Source organism: Akebia trifoliata, chromosome 11 (genome assembly GCF_017979445.1).
Source record: "Akebia trifoliata isolate Shusen 1 chromosome 11, ASM1797944v1, whole genome shotgun sequence".
NCBI classification, from domain to species: Eukaryota; Viridiplantae; Streptophyta; class Magnoliopsida; order Ranunculales; family Lardizabalaceae; genus Akebia; species Akebia trifoliata.
In genome coordinates, this window is record NC_141385.1 from 42,719,013 (window position 1) to 42,735,429 (window position 16,417).

The 16,417-nt window shown below is 37.5% G+C and overlaps 2 protein-coding genes across 18 annotated transcripts; one reads left to right on the forward strand and one right to left on the reverse strand.

Annotated features, from left to right (window-relative positions):
* The first annotated feature begins 611 nt into the window (after positions 1–611).
* LOC147391829 (Intron maturase, type II family protein) lies at positions 612–7,908 on the forward strand. 12 transcript variants are annotated; one of them, XR_015182565.1, is made up of 7 exons: positions 612–763; positions 1,233–1,406; positions 1,696–4,598; positions 5,338–5,399; positions 5,473–5,544; positions 6,021–6,457; positions 6,870–7,734. XR_015182565.1 is itself a non-coding variant. In XM_086457536.1 (3 exons), the coding sequence occupies exons 2-3, from the start codon at positions 1,325–1,327 to the stop codon at positions 4,008–4,010; spliced, it is 2,397 nt and encodes a 798-aa protein (XP_086313662.1). In that variant the 5' UTR covers positions 612–763; positions 1,233–1,324; the 3' UTR covers positions 4,011–5,331. The 12 variants fall into 12 exon arrangements, 1 of the variants encoding a protein (XP_086313662.1); XR_015182563.1 differs by having other exon boundaries at positions 5,338–5,544; XR_015182566.1 differs by lacking the exon at positions 5,473–5,544 and having other exon boundaries at positions 6,870–7,733.
* Positions 7,909–8,618: 710 nt separating this feature from the next.
* On the reverse strand, positions 8,619–14,142 carry LOC147391830 (RNA-binding (RRM/RBD/RNP motifs) family protein). Of its 6 annotated transcripts, XM_086457539.1 has the most exons (4): positions 14,100–14,142; positions 11,811–13,925; positions 11,597–11,708; positions 9,980–10,633 (listed from the first exon to the last, which is right to left on the reverse strand). In XM_086457539.1, the coding sequence occupies exon 2, from the start codon at positions 13,789–13,791 to the stop codon at positions 11,818–11,820; it is 1,974 nt and encodes a 657-aa protein (XP_086313665.1). In that variant the 5' UTR covers positions 13,792–13,925; positions 14,100–14,142; the 3' UTR covers positions 9,980–10,633; positions 11,597–11,708; positions 11,811–11,817. The 6 variants fall into 6 exon arrangements, with proteins under 6 accessions (XP_086313663.1, XP_086313667.1, XP_086313665.1 ...); XM_086457537.1 differs by lacking the exons at positions 9,980–10,633; positions 14,100–14,142 and adding an exon at positions 8,619–8,913 and having other exon boundaries at positions 11,811–13,944; XM_086457541.1 differs by lacking the exons at positions 9,980–10,633; positions 14,100–14,142 and adding an exon at positions 8,619–8,913 and having other exon boundaries at positions 11,807–13,944.
* Between the last annotated feature and the right edge of the window lie 2,275 nt (positions 14,143–16,417).

Genomic DNA, 16,417 nt, shown 5'->3' on the forward strand with positions numbered 1-16,417 from the left:
AATAAACTAGGGTTGTCAATAGACCAGATCAAACCCAAAATTCGATTTGATAACTTCAGATCTGGATAAGTTTTTTTGATATCGATAAGGATCCAATCTGATAAGATTTCGATCTTATATCTTATTGGATCGAATCTAGATCAATCATGTCCTGATCCTATATATGTTAGAAAATATATAATATTATATAATATATTTACTGAGATGTTTAAGGTTTCTTTAGATTTGTATATAAAATCAAGTTTGACTTGTTTTGGATCCGATCTGATGGTTAATGGATCGATTCTGGATCTTAATATTGAGTTCTGATAAAAACCCGATCCAATACTTATCAGATCAATCGTGGACCCAATTTGATCCTTATTGGATTAGTATTAAATTGACCTCGACCTAATCCAATCCGATCCATTAACATCCCTACATTAAACCGACAAAAACTTTGAATTGATCACCATCTCATTTGAATTAATCGCAAGGTTACCTAATTCGTTGGTGAGTTATCGACTCGTGAATCGATTCGTAGTATGGTTCACCATCAATGTGATCCTTAAATTTTTTACATATTTGAGACATCCCTAAAAATTATTAATATTTGAGACATCCCTCAAAATCTTAAACTGATAGCATATTTGACTTTGGTCTTTATTAATAGACTAATGGAAAGTAATCAAAATATCCTCATCTTCAACCTATGTGTGTGTCTCTCTAAATGCGTATGAAGCAGCAACAGATGAAGAACATAATAAGAGGGATATGCAATTAGGTACTCTCTCTCTCTCTCTCTCTCTAAGTCCTATGCAATCAAATGACATTCAAAGATAACAAAGAGAACTTTGTTAGATTCCAGATCCTCCCCACTGTGTTCTTCTCTAGATTGATTATAGGGCACAGCTTTTGGGTTTAGAAAATTCCTAACAAGCCAATCTTCCCAATGGAGTTGCCATTTTTCGATGACTGACACTAGGATTTGGGCAATTTTTTTCCATTAACAATCTCCAGGGCATGATATTGAATTGTTACATTTAGGGTTTGGATCCACCAAAAGTCTTGAAGTAGTATAGGATCCACTTTGGTTTGAGTATTAAATTGATGAAATACCCTCTTGTTGGGTTTAAAGTTATGAAATTGGATCCTTGGAAATGTTTGATTCTGAAATTTTGAAAATTGTTTTTTCATATTGCGGGTATGTATTTGAGTCTTAAAGTAATTAAATTTGTGTAATTGATTTGCAGTCATGATGGATAAATATGCTTGTTCGATCCAATTCTTGTATTAAAAAAAAAAAAATTTGCACTGTGGTGAGAAATTGTGATTACTGAAGACAATGTGGTTAGTCAAATGCACTGGCTATATGTTGCGGAACATGAACCTTCTCGTGGACAATTTGTCATTTGTCACCGATGTAGGTAACTATCTCTATTTCTGACCCAACTGTAATTTCTGGGAGACCATTTTGCAAAACGTATAATCAGCTATTAGTGTCATCCAACATGCAATTGACCCAATTTTCTCAAATTCATGGATACCTCTTGAATGGGCAATAATAGCCTTAAAATCGAACCAAACTCGCATTTCTAACCAAACAAACACATTGGGTCATTAAGTATTGGAATTAACTTGGTGGTTAGGACAGTTGCTTTTACTTGTTTGTATGCTCTTAGCTATTGAACGTTAGACTCTAAACTCTTGGAACAGGAAGACATCTTAAACCAATGCAAGCTTATGCAGTCTATTCTACACTTGAAGCAGTGAGGAACAATGAAGGTAAGGGCAATGGTGGTATGTCCTTGGCAAAGAGTTTGGCCTCTCTGCTTGATGAATCCCCTTCTAATATTGAGAGAAGAAACAGAACCAGAATGGAACTCAAGCGATTCATTGAAATCCGCATTAAAAAGAGGGTGAAGCAACAACACACAAATGGGAAGTTTCATGATCTAATGACAAAAGTGATTGCAAATCCAAAGACACTTCAAGATGCTTACGACTGCATCAGACTCAACTCTAATGTTGATTTAGAATCAAAAAGCGATGATATCTCTTTTGTATCTATGGCAGAAGATCTCTTAGGTGGGGTGTTTGACGTCAAGGAAAATACCTTCTCAATCTCAACAAAGGGTGAAATAAAAGAAACCTTGGTCCTTCCAAATTTGAAGTTGAAGGTTGTTCAGGAAGCTATTAGAATAGTTGTTGAGGTCGTTTATAGGCCTCACTTTTCTAAGATTTCACATGGTTGCAGAAGCGGAAGGGGGCATCGTTCTGTGCTAAAGTACATCTGCAAAGAGATCAATAATCCCAATTGGTGGTTTGTGTTGCATGTAAAGAAAAAGGCTGATTCTAGTGTTCTTGCTAAACTAATTTCGACAATGGAGGAAAAGATTGAAGATTCCAAATTGTTCTCCATCCTTCATAGCATGTTTGATGCCCGAGTGTTGAACCTAGAATTCGGAGGATTCCCAAAAGGCCAAGGCCTTCCCCAAGAGGGAGTTCTATCCCCTATTTTGATTAACGTTTATCTTGATCTCTTTGACCGTGAACTATACAGGATGTGCATGAGATATGAAGCTCTCAGTGCAGATGTTAATGCAGATAAAGAGAAACAGCAATCCAAGCTGCGACAATGGTTTAGGAGACAGATGAACAATGATCACAACGAAAACGCAGATGAGGAGAATCCGAGTTTAAGACTGCATGCTTGCCGATTCATGGATGAGATTTTTGTGGCTATCTCCGGCTCCAAGGATACTTCTCTTGGATTCAAGTCTGAACTCCAAAACTACTTGCAAAACTCTCTTCATCTAGATGTGGATGATACAGAAATTTTCTCGATTGATAGTTGTCATGGGGTCAAGTTTTTGGGTACCATTGTTCGAACTTGCATAAAAGAAGCTCCTGCTGTGAGAGCAATGCACAAGTTGAAGGAGAAGGTTCAGCTATTTTCTTCACAGAAACAAGAGGTTTGGGATGCTATGACCGTTAGAATTGGGAAGAAATGGTTGGCTCATGGTTTGAAGAAAGTTAAAGAATCGGAAATCAAGCATTTAGCTGATAACAGCTCTGTCTTGAGCCAGATTTCCCATTTTCGTAAGGTGGGGATGGAAACCGATCATTGGTTCAAGGTCTTACTCAAGATATGGATGCAAGATGTAAATGCCAAAGCTGAAACATCTGAGGAGGCGGTCTTAGTTAAGTACATTGCAGAACCGTCGATACCCCGTGAACTAAGAGATGCTTTCTACAATTTTCAAAAGTGTGCCGAAGAATATGTTTCCTCCGAGATGTCTTCAACTCTTGCATTGTTGCCGAACTCAACCTCTACCACCAAATCTACTACCACTACTGAGGTTGTAGCTCCTGTTAATGTCCTAAAGAAGAGGCTCTTACGATACGGCGTAATCAGTAGAGAAGGATATCCAAAGCCCAATTCTGCACTCGTATTGCAAGATAACATCCATATTATAAATTGGTTTTCGGGCCTTGTCCACCGTTGGCTTAGATGGTACAACGAGTGTGACAACTTTGGTGAGGTCAAGCTGATGGCCATCAATTTAGTAAGATTGTCATGCATCCGGACACTAGCAGCTAAACATCGGATACATGAAACTAAGATTGAGAAACAGTTTGAGGATGAGCTAAGTGTGATTCCTTCTACGCTTGAAATGGAGCTCGAGATGGTGAATAAACCATCTGATTCACAGGTTTTTGATGATGATGAGGCCTTGATGTATGGCATCTCTCACAGTGGTTTGTGTTTGCTATCTCTTGCAAGAATGGTGAGCCAGTCACGACCTTGCAATTGTTTTGTGTTGGGGTGTTTGGCTGCAGCACCTAGTGTTTATACCATTCATGTGATGGAAAGACAGAAGTTCCCTAGTTGGAAGACAGGGTTTTCAGCAGCGATCCACCCCAGCTTGAACAGAAGGCGAATTGGATTGTGTAAGCAGCATTTAAAGGATTTGTATATGGGTGATATATCACTTCAATCTATCGACTATGGCTCCTGGAAATGCTGATTTACCAGGTAAGGCCAAAATGGGAAATGTACAGCAGTGCCTGTCATCTTTTTTTTGCTTATCGTGGGCATCCCCACCCTTTGGGTGAGACTAATGCCACGGTCACACACACGCCGCCCCCTCGGAAAGTCCTACGTGCAACTGGTTGAGTTGTGGGTCAACCGGACCCTGGAGGGTGGACCCAAGGAATTCATGGCTTCGTTGGGTTTAAAACACTTAACAGGAGTGTACCACTGTACAGGAGTGCAAATGTTTTGGGTTTCTACCCAAAAAAATTCTCTAAATAGGGAGTCACCTTTATCATCTTTGTACAAGAGTGCAAATGTTACATGGGGTTTTACCCAAAAAATTCTCTCAAGAAGGAAAGATGGACAATTTGGTGTGGTTTTGTAACTTATGAACAAATCAGTCGATTTGCTACAGTGATTACTGTAGTTTGACCAAATTGCTCTCTATTCAGAAGAGCCTAACACTCAACCCGTCTCACAATCAAACACAACATTCTTACCTCTACCCTATTTGTTCCTCCTCTTGTCTCCCTCATCGGCGTTGAACTAATGTCGACATACTGCGACAGAGACGGTGAAGGTAGGTCTTGTTCCTCCTCCTCTTTTATATGGTTCATTTGTGACCCTATTGTGTCGTCATGTGTTTTGAGTTCATTTTTTATGATAATTACTTTCATATGTGGATTTCTGAGATTTTCGAATGGGTTTTTTCTCGAAACCCCTATAACATTATTGTTTACATGTAGGATTAATTGATTGGTTTCAGGATGGATGTTGGGTATCAGAAAACTTGTTTCTGCCAAATTAGTTGTAATGATGAACTAATGCAATTTGTGTATTACATTATTTACTTCTTATGGTTTACTTAGATAAGGATGCCTTTGTTTCTCTGGTATTTTGTAATATGTTTATTTTTGAAAATGGGTTTGTCTTCCATTTGGGTAATAGTGTCTGATATGGTTCAGGTGTACTTTCAAACATCTTGGGTTTAATTGATAGGCATAGAACCTGTATAATAATCCTTTTCATAAGACTCGATAGAATTAGCAAATTGAATTTTTTTGATGTCAGTTATTGTAGTAGCAAAATTTAAGTAATCTTGCAAATCCATGGATCAAATTTAGGGGGTTTTCTTCTTATTGTCTTAACATACCCCTTTTTGGAATGGTCTGCCTCAACAGCTTGTGTAAAAGAATTTTTCCGGGTGGTTCTTGCTACATACTGACATATTTTGTTCGGCAAAACTGAACTTGAATAATATTGTTGAATATTGGGTCTTTCTTGACGCTCTTAGGAAGGATTGGTTGCATATTTTTCAGGTGGTTCTTGTAGCATACTAAACATATGTTTTTTCAATGAAACTGAGCTTCAATAGCTGTATGTAAGTATAATATTCCTTAAATACACTTGGTTAGAGGTAGAGCCTTCGAATAAAAGATGTTTTGTAATGACAGGAGCTTTTAATTCAGTTCAAAACACTAAGTTCTATTGTATGGACAACAGAAATTGGGGCTGATCATTCACAGGTACCGACTGTAATGTAGTTTCTTTTCCAATGCCACTTTTGTAGGTTTAGCTTTTCAACTTTATTTTTTGCCCACAGCAAATGAACCCACACAGAGGACTAAAGCCTTCCCCTTTCTGGAGTCTAGAAGTAGCTTAGCCAATTTGATTAAGTTAGGTTTTTTTTTTTTGTGTGTGTGGAGGACGCAGTGAGCACACTTGGTATCCTATGGCTTTTTGTTAAAGCTATACTGCAACTTGGACCTTAATACTGACAGTGCAACTATCTCACCCATCATAGGTATCGAATGGAAGGACCCTTCCGAATTATCTAAGAACAATATAAAAGTCATCAAGTAAAGGAAGGTATTTTTATCTTTGGGGTGATGTAGGAGGAGAAAATTGTGGCAAAATAATGCATTTGGACTGTACAATGTGCTTGATTTGGTTAATATTTTGATAATTGCAATGTGCTTAGTGCAACAATGCATTTGGACAGGTACTTGTTGACAGAAGGTTTGAATGAGGAGACAACTTTTTCCCTCTATTGTTTGCTCAAAGAGCTCCTTCAAATTGGGAGAAATAAGCCTCCTGAAAGCTCTCCAAAGATGTTCTTCCTAGCTACCTCCATAAACCCCTGTAAGTTCAAATCAGCCAGTTGTATAGATGATGTAACAATGAATCCTCTCTGGTTAAGTATGTTTGCTGCATTCTGCCAACAATCCCTTGTCATAGGGACCAAGAAACACCAGGATAAAGCAGAACCGCCAACTCTTCAATGTCTACTAGATGGAAAGTAAATCTTGGTTGTGGATGATAATGTCGCTAACTGTACTTTAAAGAAGTATGGAGCCAAATTTACTAATTGTTGAGATTGCAAAGGCTGATTTAGTGATGCACCGGCCACCCGCCATGGATCTCCAAATGCCAAAGAAGGTAAATTCATTCAACCAGGTTTTCCCATTTCTTCTTATGTTTGGATGTTAGGTGGAATTTTATGGTACTCTCATGTCACATTCTCAAGATGGTAATGGTCTACCAATCCCACCCCACATGCAGGTGAGGTGAGATGAACCATTGAAAATATTTTTGGCACCAAAGGTTTCCTTTATTTTAAGATAAGTCAATGTGGGACACTAAATGCTTCTCTTGTGACCCTCTCATTTCGTTTGGTGGAATTGTTTCTTACTTCAAGTTTATTCTATCAACATTCATGGCCCTTGAACTTGTGCATAAACTTAATATGGGTGATTTCAATTTGACAACTTTAAGACCTCTAAATATGAAGGTTTATTTTAGAATATTACAAAAGAGAATGAAGAAAGTTCTGTTTATTTTTTGTGTGCAGGAAATGGAACAGATGGCAAGGGCTTTCAATCAGTGGGTGCGATTGGATATGGGAATTTGAGATCTCTCTAATTCCAGACGTAGAAATATTCAGTTCGTCGACTCAAAATTGAAATGAAACGTTACTCTTTTATGTGTGAGAGGGACAAGTTATCCTCTACTATATTCTCTCACCTTAAATATTATTTTTGGTAGACCTAGTCACAATTTAAAAAATCCAAGTATAATTTTTGTTTTTCAAATTAAACAAGTCCAATAAAAGACTCAACTTCATTTCCCCAAAATTCCAGAACACTGTTCTCTTCTTCCTTTCAAGAGGGGGTTCTTCACCAACTGAGTATTTCAAGAGAACTGGTTTGTTGAGATGTTTTTTTATACATAAACCAAAATCTTTCTTTGATAACCTAAACCTCCATTGTTCCTTGGAAGAAGAATTATGTCTTTGGATAGTTTTTATACAAGCAGTCAGACCTTAAAGCAAAATTTTTACAAATGAAGTCTTATTTATGCCAAAAATTTGGGGTCGACTTAATGAATTTTCTTCCTCTGGTCACTAATATCTAAATACATGTCTTGTGTTAATTCAAGTTCGTGTTTAATCTCTCTCTCTCTCTATCCCCATCTTTGGTGACATTCTTTGTAGTATTCAATCTTGTTCTTTTAAAACCTTCAACTTGCCCATTTCTTTTAATTACAAAATTAAAAATTCAATTGGCCTATTGCTTCTCACCCGCTTGTGATTTTCTCTTGTAAAACACTTTGTAAAGTGTTCTAAGTAACACCAATTGCTCAAAATCTTTCCAGAATATTGTTTGTCACCATTTTGTAATATATGATACTTACTCCCCACCATGATCTTCAACTATTTAAATCTGATTAATTATAATTGCTTCTTATTATAAGGTGGATCAGTCACAAAACTTCATTTTTATATAGATGATAAATATTTAAATCGTTAAAGAAATATATATAATCCAATGGACATGATTCGTCAATGCGTGGCTATTTTCAAAATATTAGATAACTCATCTAGGATCTGGGACGAGTATGCCACGGACAATTCACCTTGACCATTTCATCCAGTTTTCGGACAATTTGTAATCTATGATTACATAATAATCCCTTTATTTACGCTAATAAGTATTAAACGCGCTGCTATTGCCACACTAACTATTACTAATGCCCCACCAACCATGTGAATTCTTTTTACATAGGAATTGGTGTGGCATCAGTAAAAGTTAGTGTGGCAATAGCAGCTCTCTCATTAAATAAGATAAAAGTTGGTCTCAACATAAGTTTTGCTGGTTATATTATTTTGAAACAGCACTTATGAAAGGAAATCAAAACCATGCAAAGTAAAAAATTTTCCATAGCTTCCACTCTTTGACAATGGGGTGGACCTTCCTAACCAAAAGAACCCCACCAATCAAATGGCAATATATGACAGGTTACACTAAACAATCACAGAAACTAGAAGATCCTAACCATCCAATAGATAAGACTTTTCAAGAAGCTTTTGTATTCAATTTTATCTACCACTCAAGTTAATTAAAAAAAAAAAAAAAGAACACTTGGTTGGGCAAATAGTGAGAAGTTCCTGGTCAGGCTTGATATTCATTAAGCTTTCAAAAATTTCAATCACAGAATCGTGCGGTTGACACTGCAAAATAATAAATAAAAAAGGTAAAAAAAAAAAAAAAACATACATCTTTCCTACATCATGTTACACGTCATACACTCAAACAACATATTCTACAAAAGCCTACCTAGTTGCCCATTACATCATCAAACTATTATACTAGGTTTGTTTTGGGTTATTAACCAAATAGAAATGTAAAACTCTAAACAACAATTCAAAGCCAAACCAAATATAGAAAAAAAAAAAAAAAGGAGGTTCTACTTCTACATTAATAATGCTGGAAAAGGGGAAATCCCAAGTCTCCTTCAAGTAATATTAGGTTTTTCTTCACCTTTGAGAAGGCACAGCAAAGAGGTGTGGAAAACAGCCACAGTATCCTCAGTTCCCAGACTCCAGTTGCTTCAAACTGCATACAGAATAAATGAGTTTAAGTATAACAAGAAGAAGAAAAAAGCAACCTAATCCCAAAGATTTGGGGTCAGCTTAATGAATTTGTTCCTCCATTCCACTTTTTCCCAATTCTAGAAACAGGTACAAGCGATAATAATCACAATCCAATTATTAATGTCATAAAAAAAATATAATGATCATAACCCAATCATTAATGCAATAAAAATTAAAAGCCATAAAGTGGTTTCAACCATAGAAAGATGGGAAGAGTGTTAGGTTAGAGTCAAGAAAGAACTTGAAATGGTAGGGCTGCACTGGAGAACAACCGAGTAAAAGTGACAATGGTCCCGATGAAAATATTCTAAAAGATAAAATGAGTACATTCTGGGATTCCTTCTTTGCATTGTAGCACAACTAATTAGATTATCAAAACCCTTATCCCAAGGGCTCGGAATTGGCTGAATGAATCATCTTCTTTCATTCAATTTTGTTCAAAGTCACATCTTCTGTTATTATTATTATTATTATAACCTAGGAAGTGGGAACAGCACTCCATATGTCTTAATGTCTTGAGTTGGCATCTTTTGTTATTGAAAGTGAGTTCTTGTACATTGATCCCTTCCAATTGGGGATGTAATTGTCCTCCGTTAACATGATGCTTCAACAGTCTTGACATTTAACTCCATAAAGCATAAGCAGGTCTTACTGCCGTTTTCCAAGATTTTCGTTTTACTTTAATTTATATATTTCAGTCACACAAAACTCCAGAAAAGCATCTCCACTTTAGTCATCCAACTCTGATTCTAAGGGAACATCATCCAATCTCTCCATCCTTAGTATAATAGAAACTAAAATTGATGGATATGAACTCAAATGGTTGCAAAAGCAGAACTAATACAGAAAATGATGTGGGACAGTCAAGCACCATATACTAACGAATTTGGCTGCTTCTTGGGATTGGGTGCACAAGCATCACCATACTGAAACAAGACACAGTTTTTTTTTTCCTTTTGAAAAGGTAAATGCATATTGTATTAATTGTGGTTGAAATGACCAGCACAAACAAATAGTAGAAAACACCCTTACAAGAAGAAGCCCCTGAACTATAAATTCATGCCAACCTACAAACCCACTCCCATCTCCCTATAAAGTTCTCAAAGAAAGACTCCTTTGAACTCATCAAAGGTTTTACACGAACAAATTAAAAAACCTTTTACAGACACTATAATTCTATCTACCGAAGTCTTCTCTCCATCAAATACATGACAATTCCTCTCTTTCCAATGACCCCAACACACAGCAGAAGGAATGAGTGACCATAAAATTCACTTTGCCAACATGAAGGAGGAGCCCAAGGTCATCAAAGACTCGAAAGGGCCTTTAACCATGTTGGGAAAGCAAGATGAGACACCGAAGAGAACCAAGAAATACATCCATATTTCCTGAGCCAACACACAATGAAAAACAAGTGACTAACCGACTTCCCATCTCTCCTACACCAGCCACAAAAATTCGATAAACAATACCCCCTACACATAAGGTCATCCAATGTGAGAGTACTATCCAGGGAAGCCATCCAGATAAAGAATGAAATTTTCGGCCCCCAAATGGTTACTGTTGGGAAGTCCGAGCCAATCTCTGCCAGTAACAATCTATACAAAAAACACACCGAGAACAGCTCACCTTTGCCCCTTCCCTCATGCAACTATTACTTGAGACAAGAAATAAGAAGATTCCTGCCACGAGATTAGTTAAGGAGGCTAACAAAATACAGCTTGGTGACACAAATAGACAAATAACAATTAAAAATAAGAACTAAGTATAGGTTGGTGACTCTTCAAGTCCAACTCACACTCCTTTGTTGATGAGTGAGCACATATTCACACTTAGACTACCCAAAAACAACAAACTGATTGTATCACTGGAGGTCCTATGACAGGTTAGTGGTTTGTCATTTGCAATGACATGGAAAAGAATATGTTAACATGAAATCCCAAAAACTACAAGCTGATTGGATCACTGGAAGGCCACCGTGCTGATGCCAAAGGAGGGTGCTAACCAAGCTACAAAAGAGGTTGTAATGGAGGAAGGGTTAGTCGAGTGCCATCCCTGTTTATCCTCCGTGATACGACTTACAAGCTCACATGTATGCAAGTCCTTTCGTTACCGGGGAGGATGCTTCAGCTCCATTCACTCTAGATGGTGCTTATTCGAAACAAGATTTTAAACCTTGATCATTACCATAGCCATGCATATGAAGTTGGAATCAAGGGGATTTGAACCTAGGACATGGGAACAACACTCTACATGTCTTACCACTTAGGTAAGTTGGCACTTCCATAACCATGCCTTATGTTACAGTATTTTCATATCTGCTTTTTCTATCTACAATACAATTATGCTACATGCATGAATGCCGCCATCTCGGCGAGATGGTAATGTTTGTGTGTGGTAATACCAAAGACCTGGGATCAAAACCCCGCCCTCACACTTAATCTATCAAAAAAAAGAGCCACACGCATGAATGATGCATAGTTGATTCTTTTCTTTTTGTTTTTCTTAAGTAATAGTACTAAGCTACAATAAAATGAAACTTGTATTTTTTTGATAGGTAAAATATCACAATAACTTTTTTTTTTTAAAATGTAACTATAAGAGAGCATTTTGAAAATAAAAAAAGTTTCAATTCTAGAACTTACTTTTTCCATAGTGAGAATGAAACCACACTCCAACAAGTAGAAGCCTCACAATGAGATCTGGGTAATGAAGTAGTAATAAATAGCAAATGAGCACCTTTATCAAAAGGATTCCCTGAAAACAACAGAAGAAGTGTGCATAAGCAAGATGATTCCTAAATTCATTCATTTACTGTTTCTTATGCTGAAAATCAAAGCTCTGTGAGGACTTACAAACCATTTAGTTATTCCGAGGGTAGCCGTCGCCTCTTCCCATACTCAACATCTCTTGACCTCGAACGCCGTTTCTCCTCATGTGATATACGTGACTTGCTTTGAGAACTAGATGGTCGACCTCTGTCCCACTCATTATCGTCCCTGTAACCATGATGATCCATGTATCTGTCTCTGTCTTCTCTATAACGGTCCCTATCTCGATCACGTTCCCGGTCCCTCTCCCGTTCTCGACCTGTTTCTCTATCATCACGATGCCGTCTTTCTGACCAATCATGATCACGACCAACATCTTTTTCCCTCACCATATCTCTATCTGACCCTTGTTCTCTATCATCTCGATACCTTCTATCGGTACCACCGGACCAATCGCGTTCCGAGGTTCTGTCTTTTTCCTTCATAGAATTAGGCCACCCGCCTCTTTCGTGGCTTACATCTCCATATTGATGGTCAGATGAAGCATCCTCCCCATAACTAGTCTCACCTGCTCTGACACCCGGCTCCTCATTACCACCCCATCCGGCTGCACTCGGGTCCGACCACATCCCCATACCTTGTCCCTCGACCCCACTTGTGGGCATCATTCCCATTCCATTTCCAGGCATTCCTCTCCCAAAGAAAGCTGGATTCACATGAGGAGCTACACCAGGCAAACCCACACCACCAACAGGAGTGAACGATGGCATCATTCCCGAGAAAGAAGGCATCGGTCCAGCAGGGAAACCTCCGAAACCACCCATTCTCCCCATATGTGCACCGTAAGATGGATCGAATCCCTGACCCATCATTGTTTGAGGATGAAACATTGGTGGGTTTGCTGTAATCCCTTGCCCAAACCCATTGCCATTATTGCCAATTATACCCCTCCCACCCATGCCACCAATCCGATTCCTCATCGGCCCTACTTGTCCTCTATTCCCCATTCCTTGAGCATTACCTCTTCCCCAATTTCCCCTCCCATAATTCCTATTCCCATCTCCACCTTGATAGTTCGCACCTGTTCCTGCATTGCTACCTCCGCTTCTACCCCCTCCAACATCACCCACTCCTCTTCTCCCTTGAGAAAGATTCCCTTGTGGCATTGACTGGTTCTTATTCACTTGTGCTTCTCCCATTCTTCTAACACTATAAGGAGAGGCAAAAGCGACAACACATGGTCGCCCGTTAAAGAGGTGCCCGTTCATCCCTTCCTTGCAAACCGTCGCCGCAGAAGGATCATAGAACTCAACCTGACAATACCCTTTTGACTTCCCACTCGCCTTCTCGTCAAAGAACTTTACTTCCTTCACATTCCCATATTTACAAAGCTCTGATTCAAGCTCGGAGTCGGTTGTCCACCAATGCAAATCACCCACAAAAAGAATGGTCCCTCCACCACCACCACCACCATTGCCACTCCCACTCCAACCATTAACATTCACATTTCCTACTCCCACTCCTTGCCTCACATAACCCTCATTTCCTAAATTCCCTACACCTACACCTACTCCATGAGATTGTTGCACAATCCCTTGACTTGGTACACTAGTTTGAATTATTTTCTCGTCAACATCACCCATTTTAGCTGATGATTGACCTAGTTCAACCCTAATTCCACCACCACCATCAACATCACCTCCTGAACTCTTCAAAGCCATCTCATTTCCTCTAAAATCTAAATCCTTATAACCTTCCACTCTATCAGAAACCCTAGAAACACCCACAGAACCAACTTCATCCTTCTCAATCTTCCCTTCTCCACCTCCACCGACACCAGGGATCGAAAACCCTGTAGACTCTGTAACAGGCTCGATCTTCTTCTCACTGAGCTCCAAATCTTCATTCTTGCGAAGAGACTGAAGAAACCCCTCACCAACGTTCACATCGTTGTAGAGATCTTCGTAATCATCTTCTTCTTCTTCGCCCAAAAAACCCTCATCAGCTACAGCTGAAATTGCTTCATTTCGATCTCCTCCATCACCAAACACTGCGTCACCTTCGTCCATCTCTTTCCTTCGCTTAAAAAAGATAGTTTCTTTCCCCTCCTAGGGTTTTTTTTTTCTACACCATTGTTACATAGAAAAAGAGATCCAAAAAGATAGTGATCCAAGAAAAAGAGTGATGAAATTAGATTTCTCACCTGAAAATAAGTCCGAAGAAAGTCGTAATGATTGGTGAAAAACCCTAATTCTGCAAAGAGAGAGAATAGAACAGTGTACGGAGACTCTATAATTAGAAACTTTCACGTGCTCGTAAGGGCATATCTTGATCAAGGATAGAGAAAAAATCAATCGAAAAAGGATTAAAATCTAACTCAATACAACCCACGTTAGCAAGGACAGACGTAATGAAGTCAGCGGCCGTCTTAGGCCCCGTTTGATTTAGCTGCCTGAATCTGCTGTTAGAAGCTGAAACACTGAAAAACTTGTTTGTTACAGTTTCGTGAAAGTACTGTACTGTTGACCAGAATCTGGTAATTATTGTTTGATACAGCTTCTAGAATCTGCTGTTTAGGGTAAAATGACCAGAATACCCTTAAGGTTGATGGAACACTCAAAATGCATAAAAATTTACCAGAATACCCTTATAAATATATAATTACATTAAATATATATAAATATAAACTGGTAAGAAATCTTTTAAAAGCTGGTAAGAAATCTTCTAGTTGAAATGATAATAATCCACTTAATTATACATTTTTTCTTCCTTAATAAACCCCTAAACCTAGGGTTTAAAATGAGATAGATTTTATTCTGAATCCAAATTATTTGAATTTGAATTTGAATTTAGCAGATTTATTTTCTTCAAATATATTTGAATAAAAATATGATTTAGATGTGGGTTGATTTCCCTTGACCATAGATTAATCCAGATCGGATATGAATTCATCCTTATATTCATCAATATCTGAATGATATATTATTTTGTAAATTATATTTTTATATTTTTTAAGTTATTTTTCATCAACCAACAACTATTGAGTGTTATGATCAATGTCTTTTTTTAGAATAGAAAGGCCTTGAGTTCAAGTCACCATTTGATCATATTTTAACAATTTTATTTAAAAATAATCTTAAATGATTTGACATCATTGGATCCGGATATGGATTTAATGAAAGTAAAATGGTTCCCTCCAAATCTTAGATAATGACATGATAGTTTAGTAAGTCCCCATTAACCCTTTTCAATCGTTGGGATTATCCATTCAAAACGTCGAGGTTGACAATTCAAATCATTGAATTGAATTTTTACAATCAGCAATTAGAAATCATCAATCACGATGTTTGAATATAAATCCTTGAGACCGATGATTCAAATTGTCAAGATCAACAATTTAAATGTTATATCCCAACAGTTTGATTGGTAGATCACAATGATTTGAATTTTCAATTTTGGCAATCTGGATTTACAGTTCTATGGGCATGAGGAGCATTAAGAAAGAAGATTTTAGTAACAAGGTTTTTAGTTATCGTCCAAAAATCAATGTGCATTTAGAAAGAGTTCTTTATCCCAAGGTCCATTAAAGATGTGTTTGATAACAATTGGTTTACGCTGAAAGTTCACAACTTGCGTGAGTTGGTTTAACATGCATGTTTGAAAAACTCAACACATGCAAATTGAGAACTCTCCAACTATCTTAACTGTTAATTTTCACGTGGTCCAATTTTCATCCAAATTGATGAAAGTTCACAACTCTCCACTTAATTGTTTGCTGATTCATAGTCCCTCATCTCCGAGAAAAATCGGATAATCTCTCTCTCTCTACCACACACAAACACACAAGTATGAGCAGAGAAATTGCATGGATGAATCTAAAGCTTATTTCCATTGATATTGTCTAAAGTACAAGGAGACCTTCTTTAATTAAGTTAATAGCCTATGTTTTTATGTTTTTTGAGATTTGATTTAAATTTTATTTATTTATTTATAATTATGCCACTTTATCTTCTTTAGGCTGCTAGTTGCAATTTTCTAGGGAAATTATCTCAATTTTAGGCTTGAGGGAAGATTTCTACTCATGAGCCAAAGATCCTATGTCTTAGGTATAAAATTGCTGATTGTGTCGAGGTGGCATTTCTATGCTTGACGAGGACTAAAGGCATTCATAATCCCCTAATCCTACCCACAATGAACATTTGGTTATTGTGGTTGATTATAAGATCAAGTTCATATATACTAAGATTGGGTCAAGACCCACCAAGAGCTGCCTGCCTTGTGAAACACATGGATATTTAGAAGAGTTTTTGGTATTTGAATTGACAAAAATTTTAAAGCTTCAATAAATATTTGTTTGACATATTGTACACAAATTATGTGTATGAAAATGTTGAAGTGATTGTGCAAGACACCATGTTTCACAGTGTGTTGACGTTGATGTGTGCACAGAACCATAGAAGTTTTCATCGAGATACGAGTGAAAAGCATCTATGGTCTTGTGCGCACCTTCACATCAGTGGAATGTGAAATGCAGTGTCTTGCACAATCACTCCAGCATGTCTCTTATGTATGATGTACAATGAATTTTTTTTATCTTAAATCGAATGCACTCCAGCTTTGCTCATTTCATTTTTTAGGCATGAGATCTATTATGATTTGTGGAGCATGATGATATCGACTAACAAGGAGTTATTG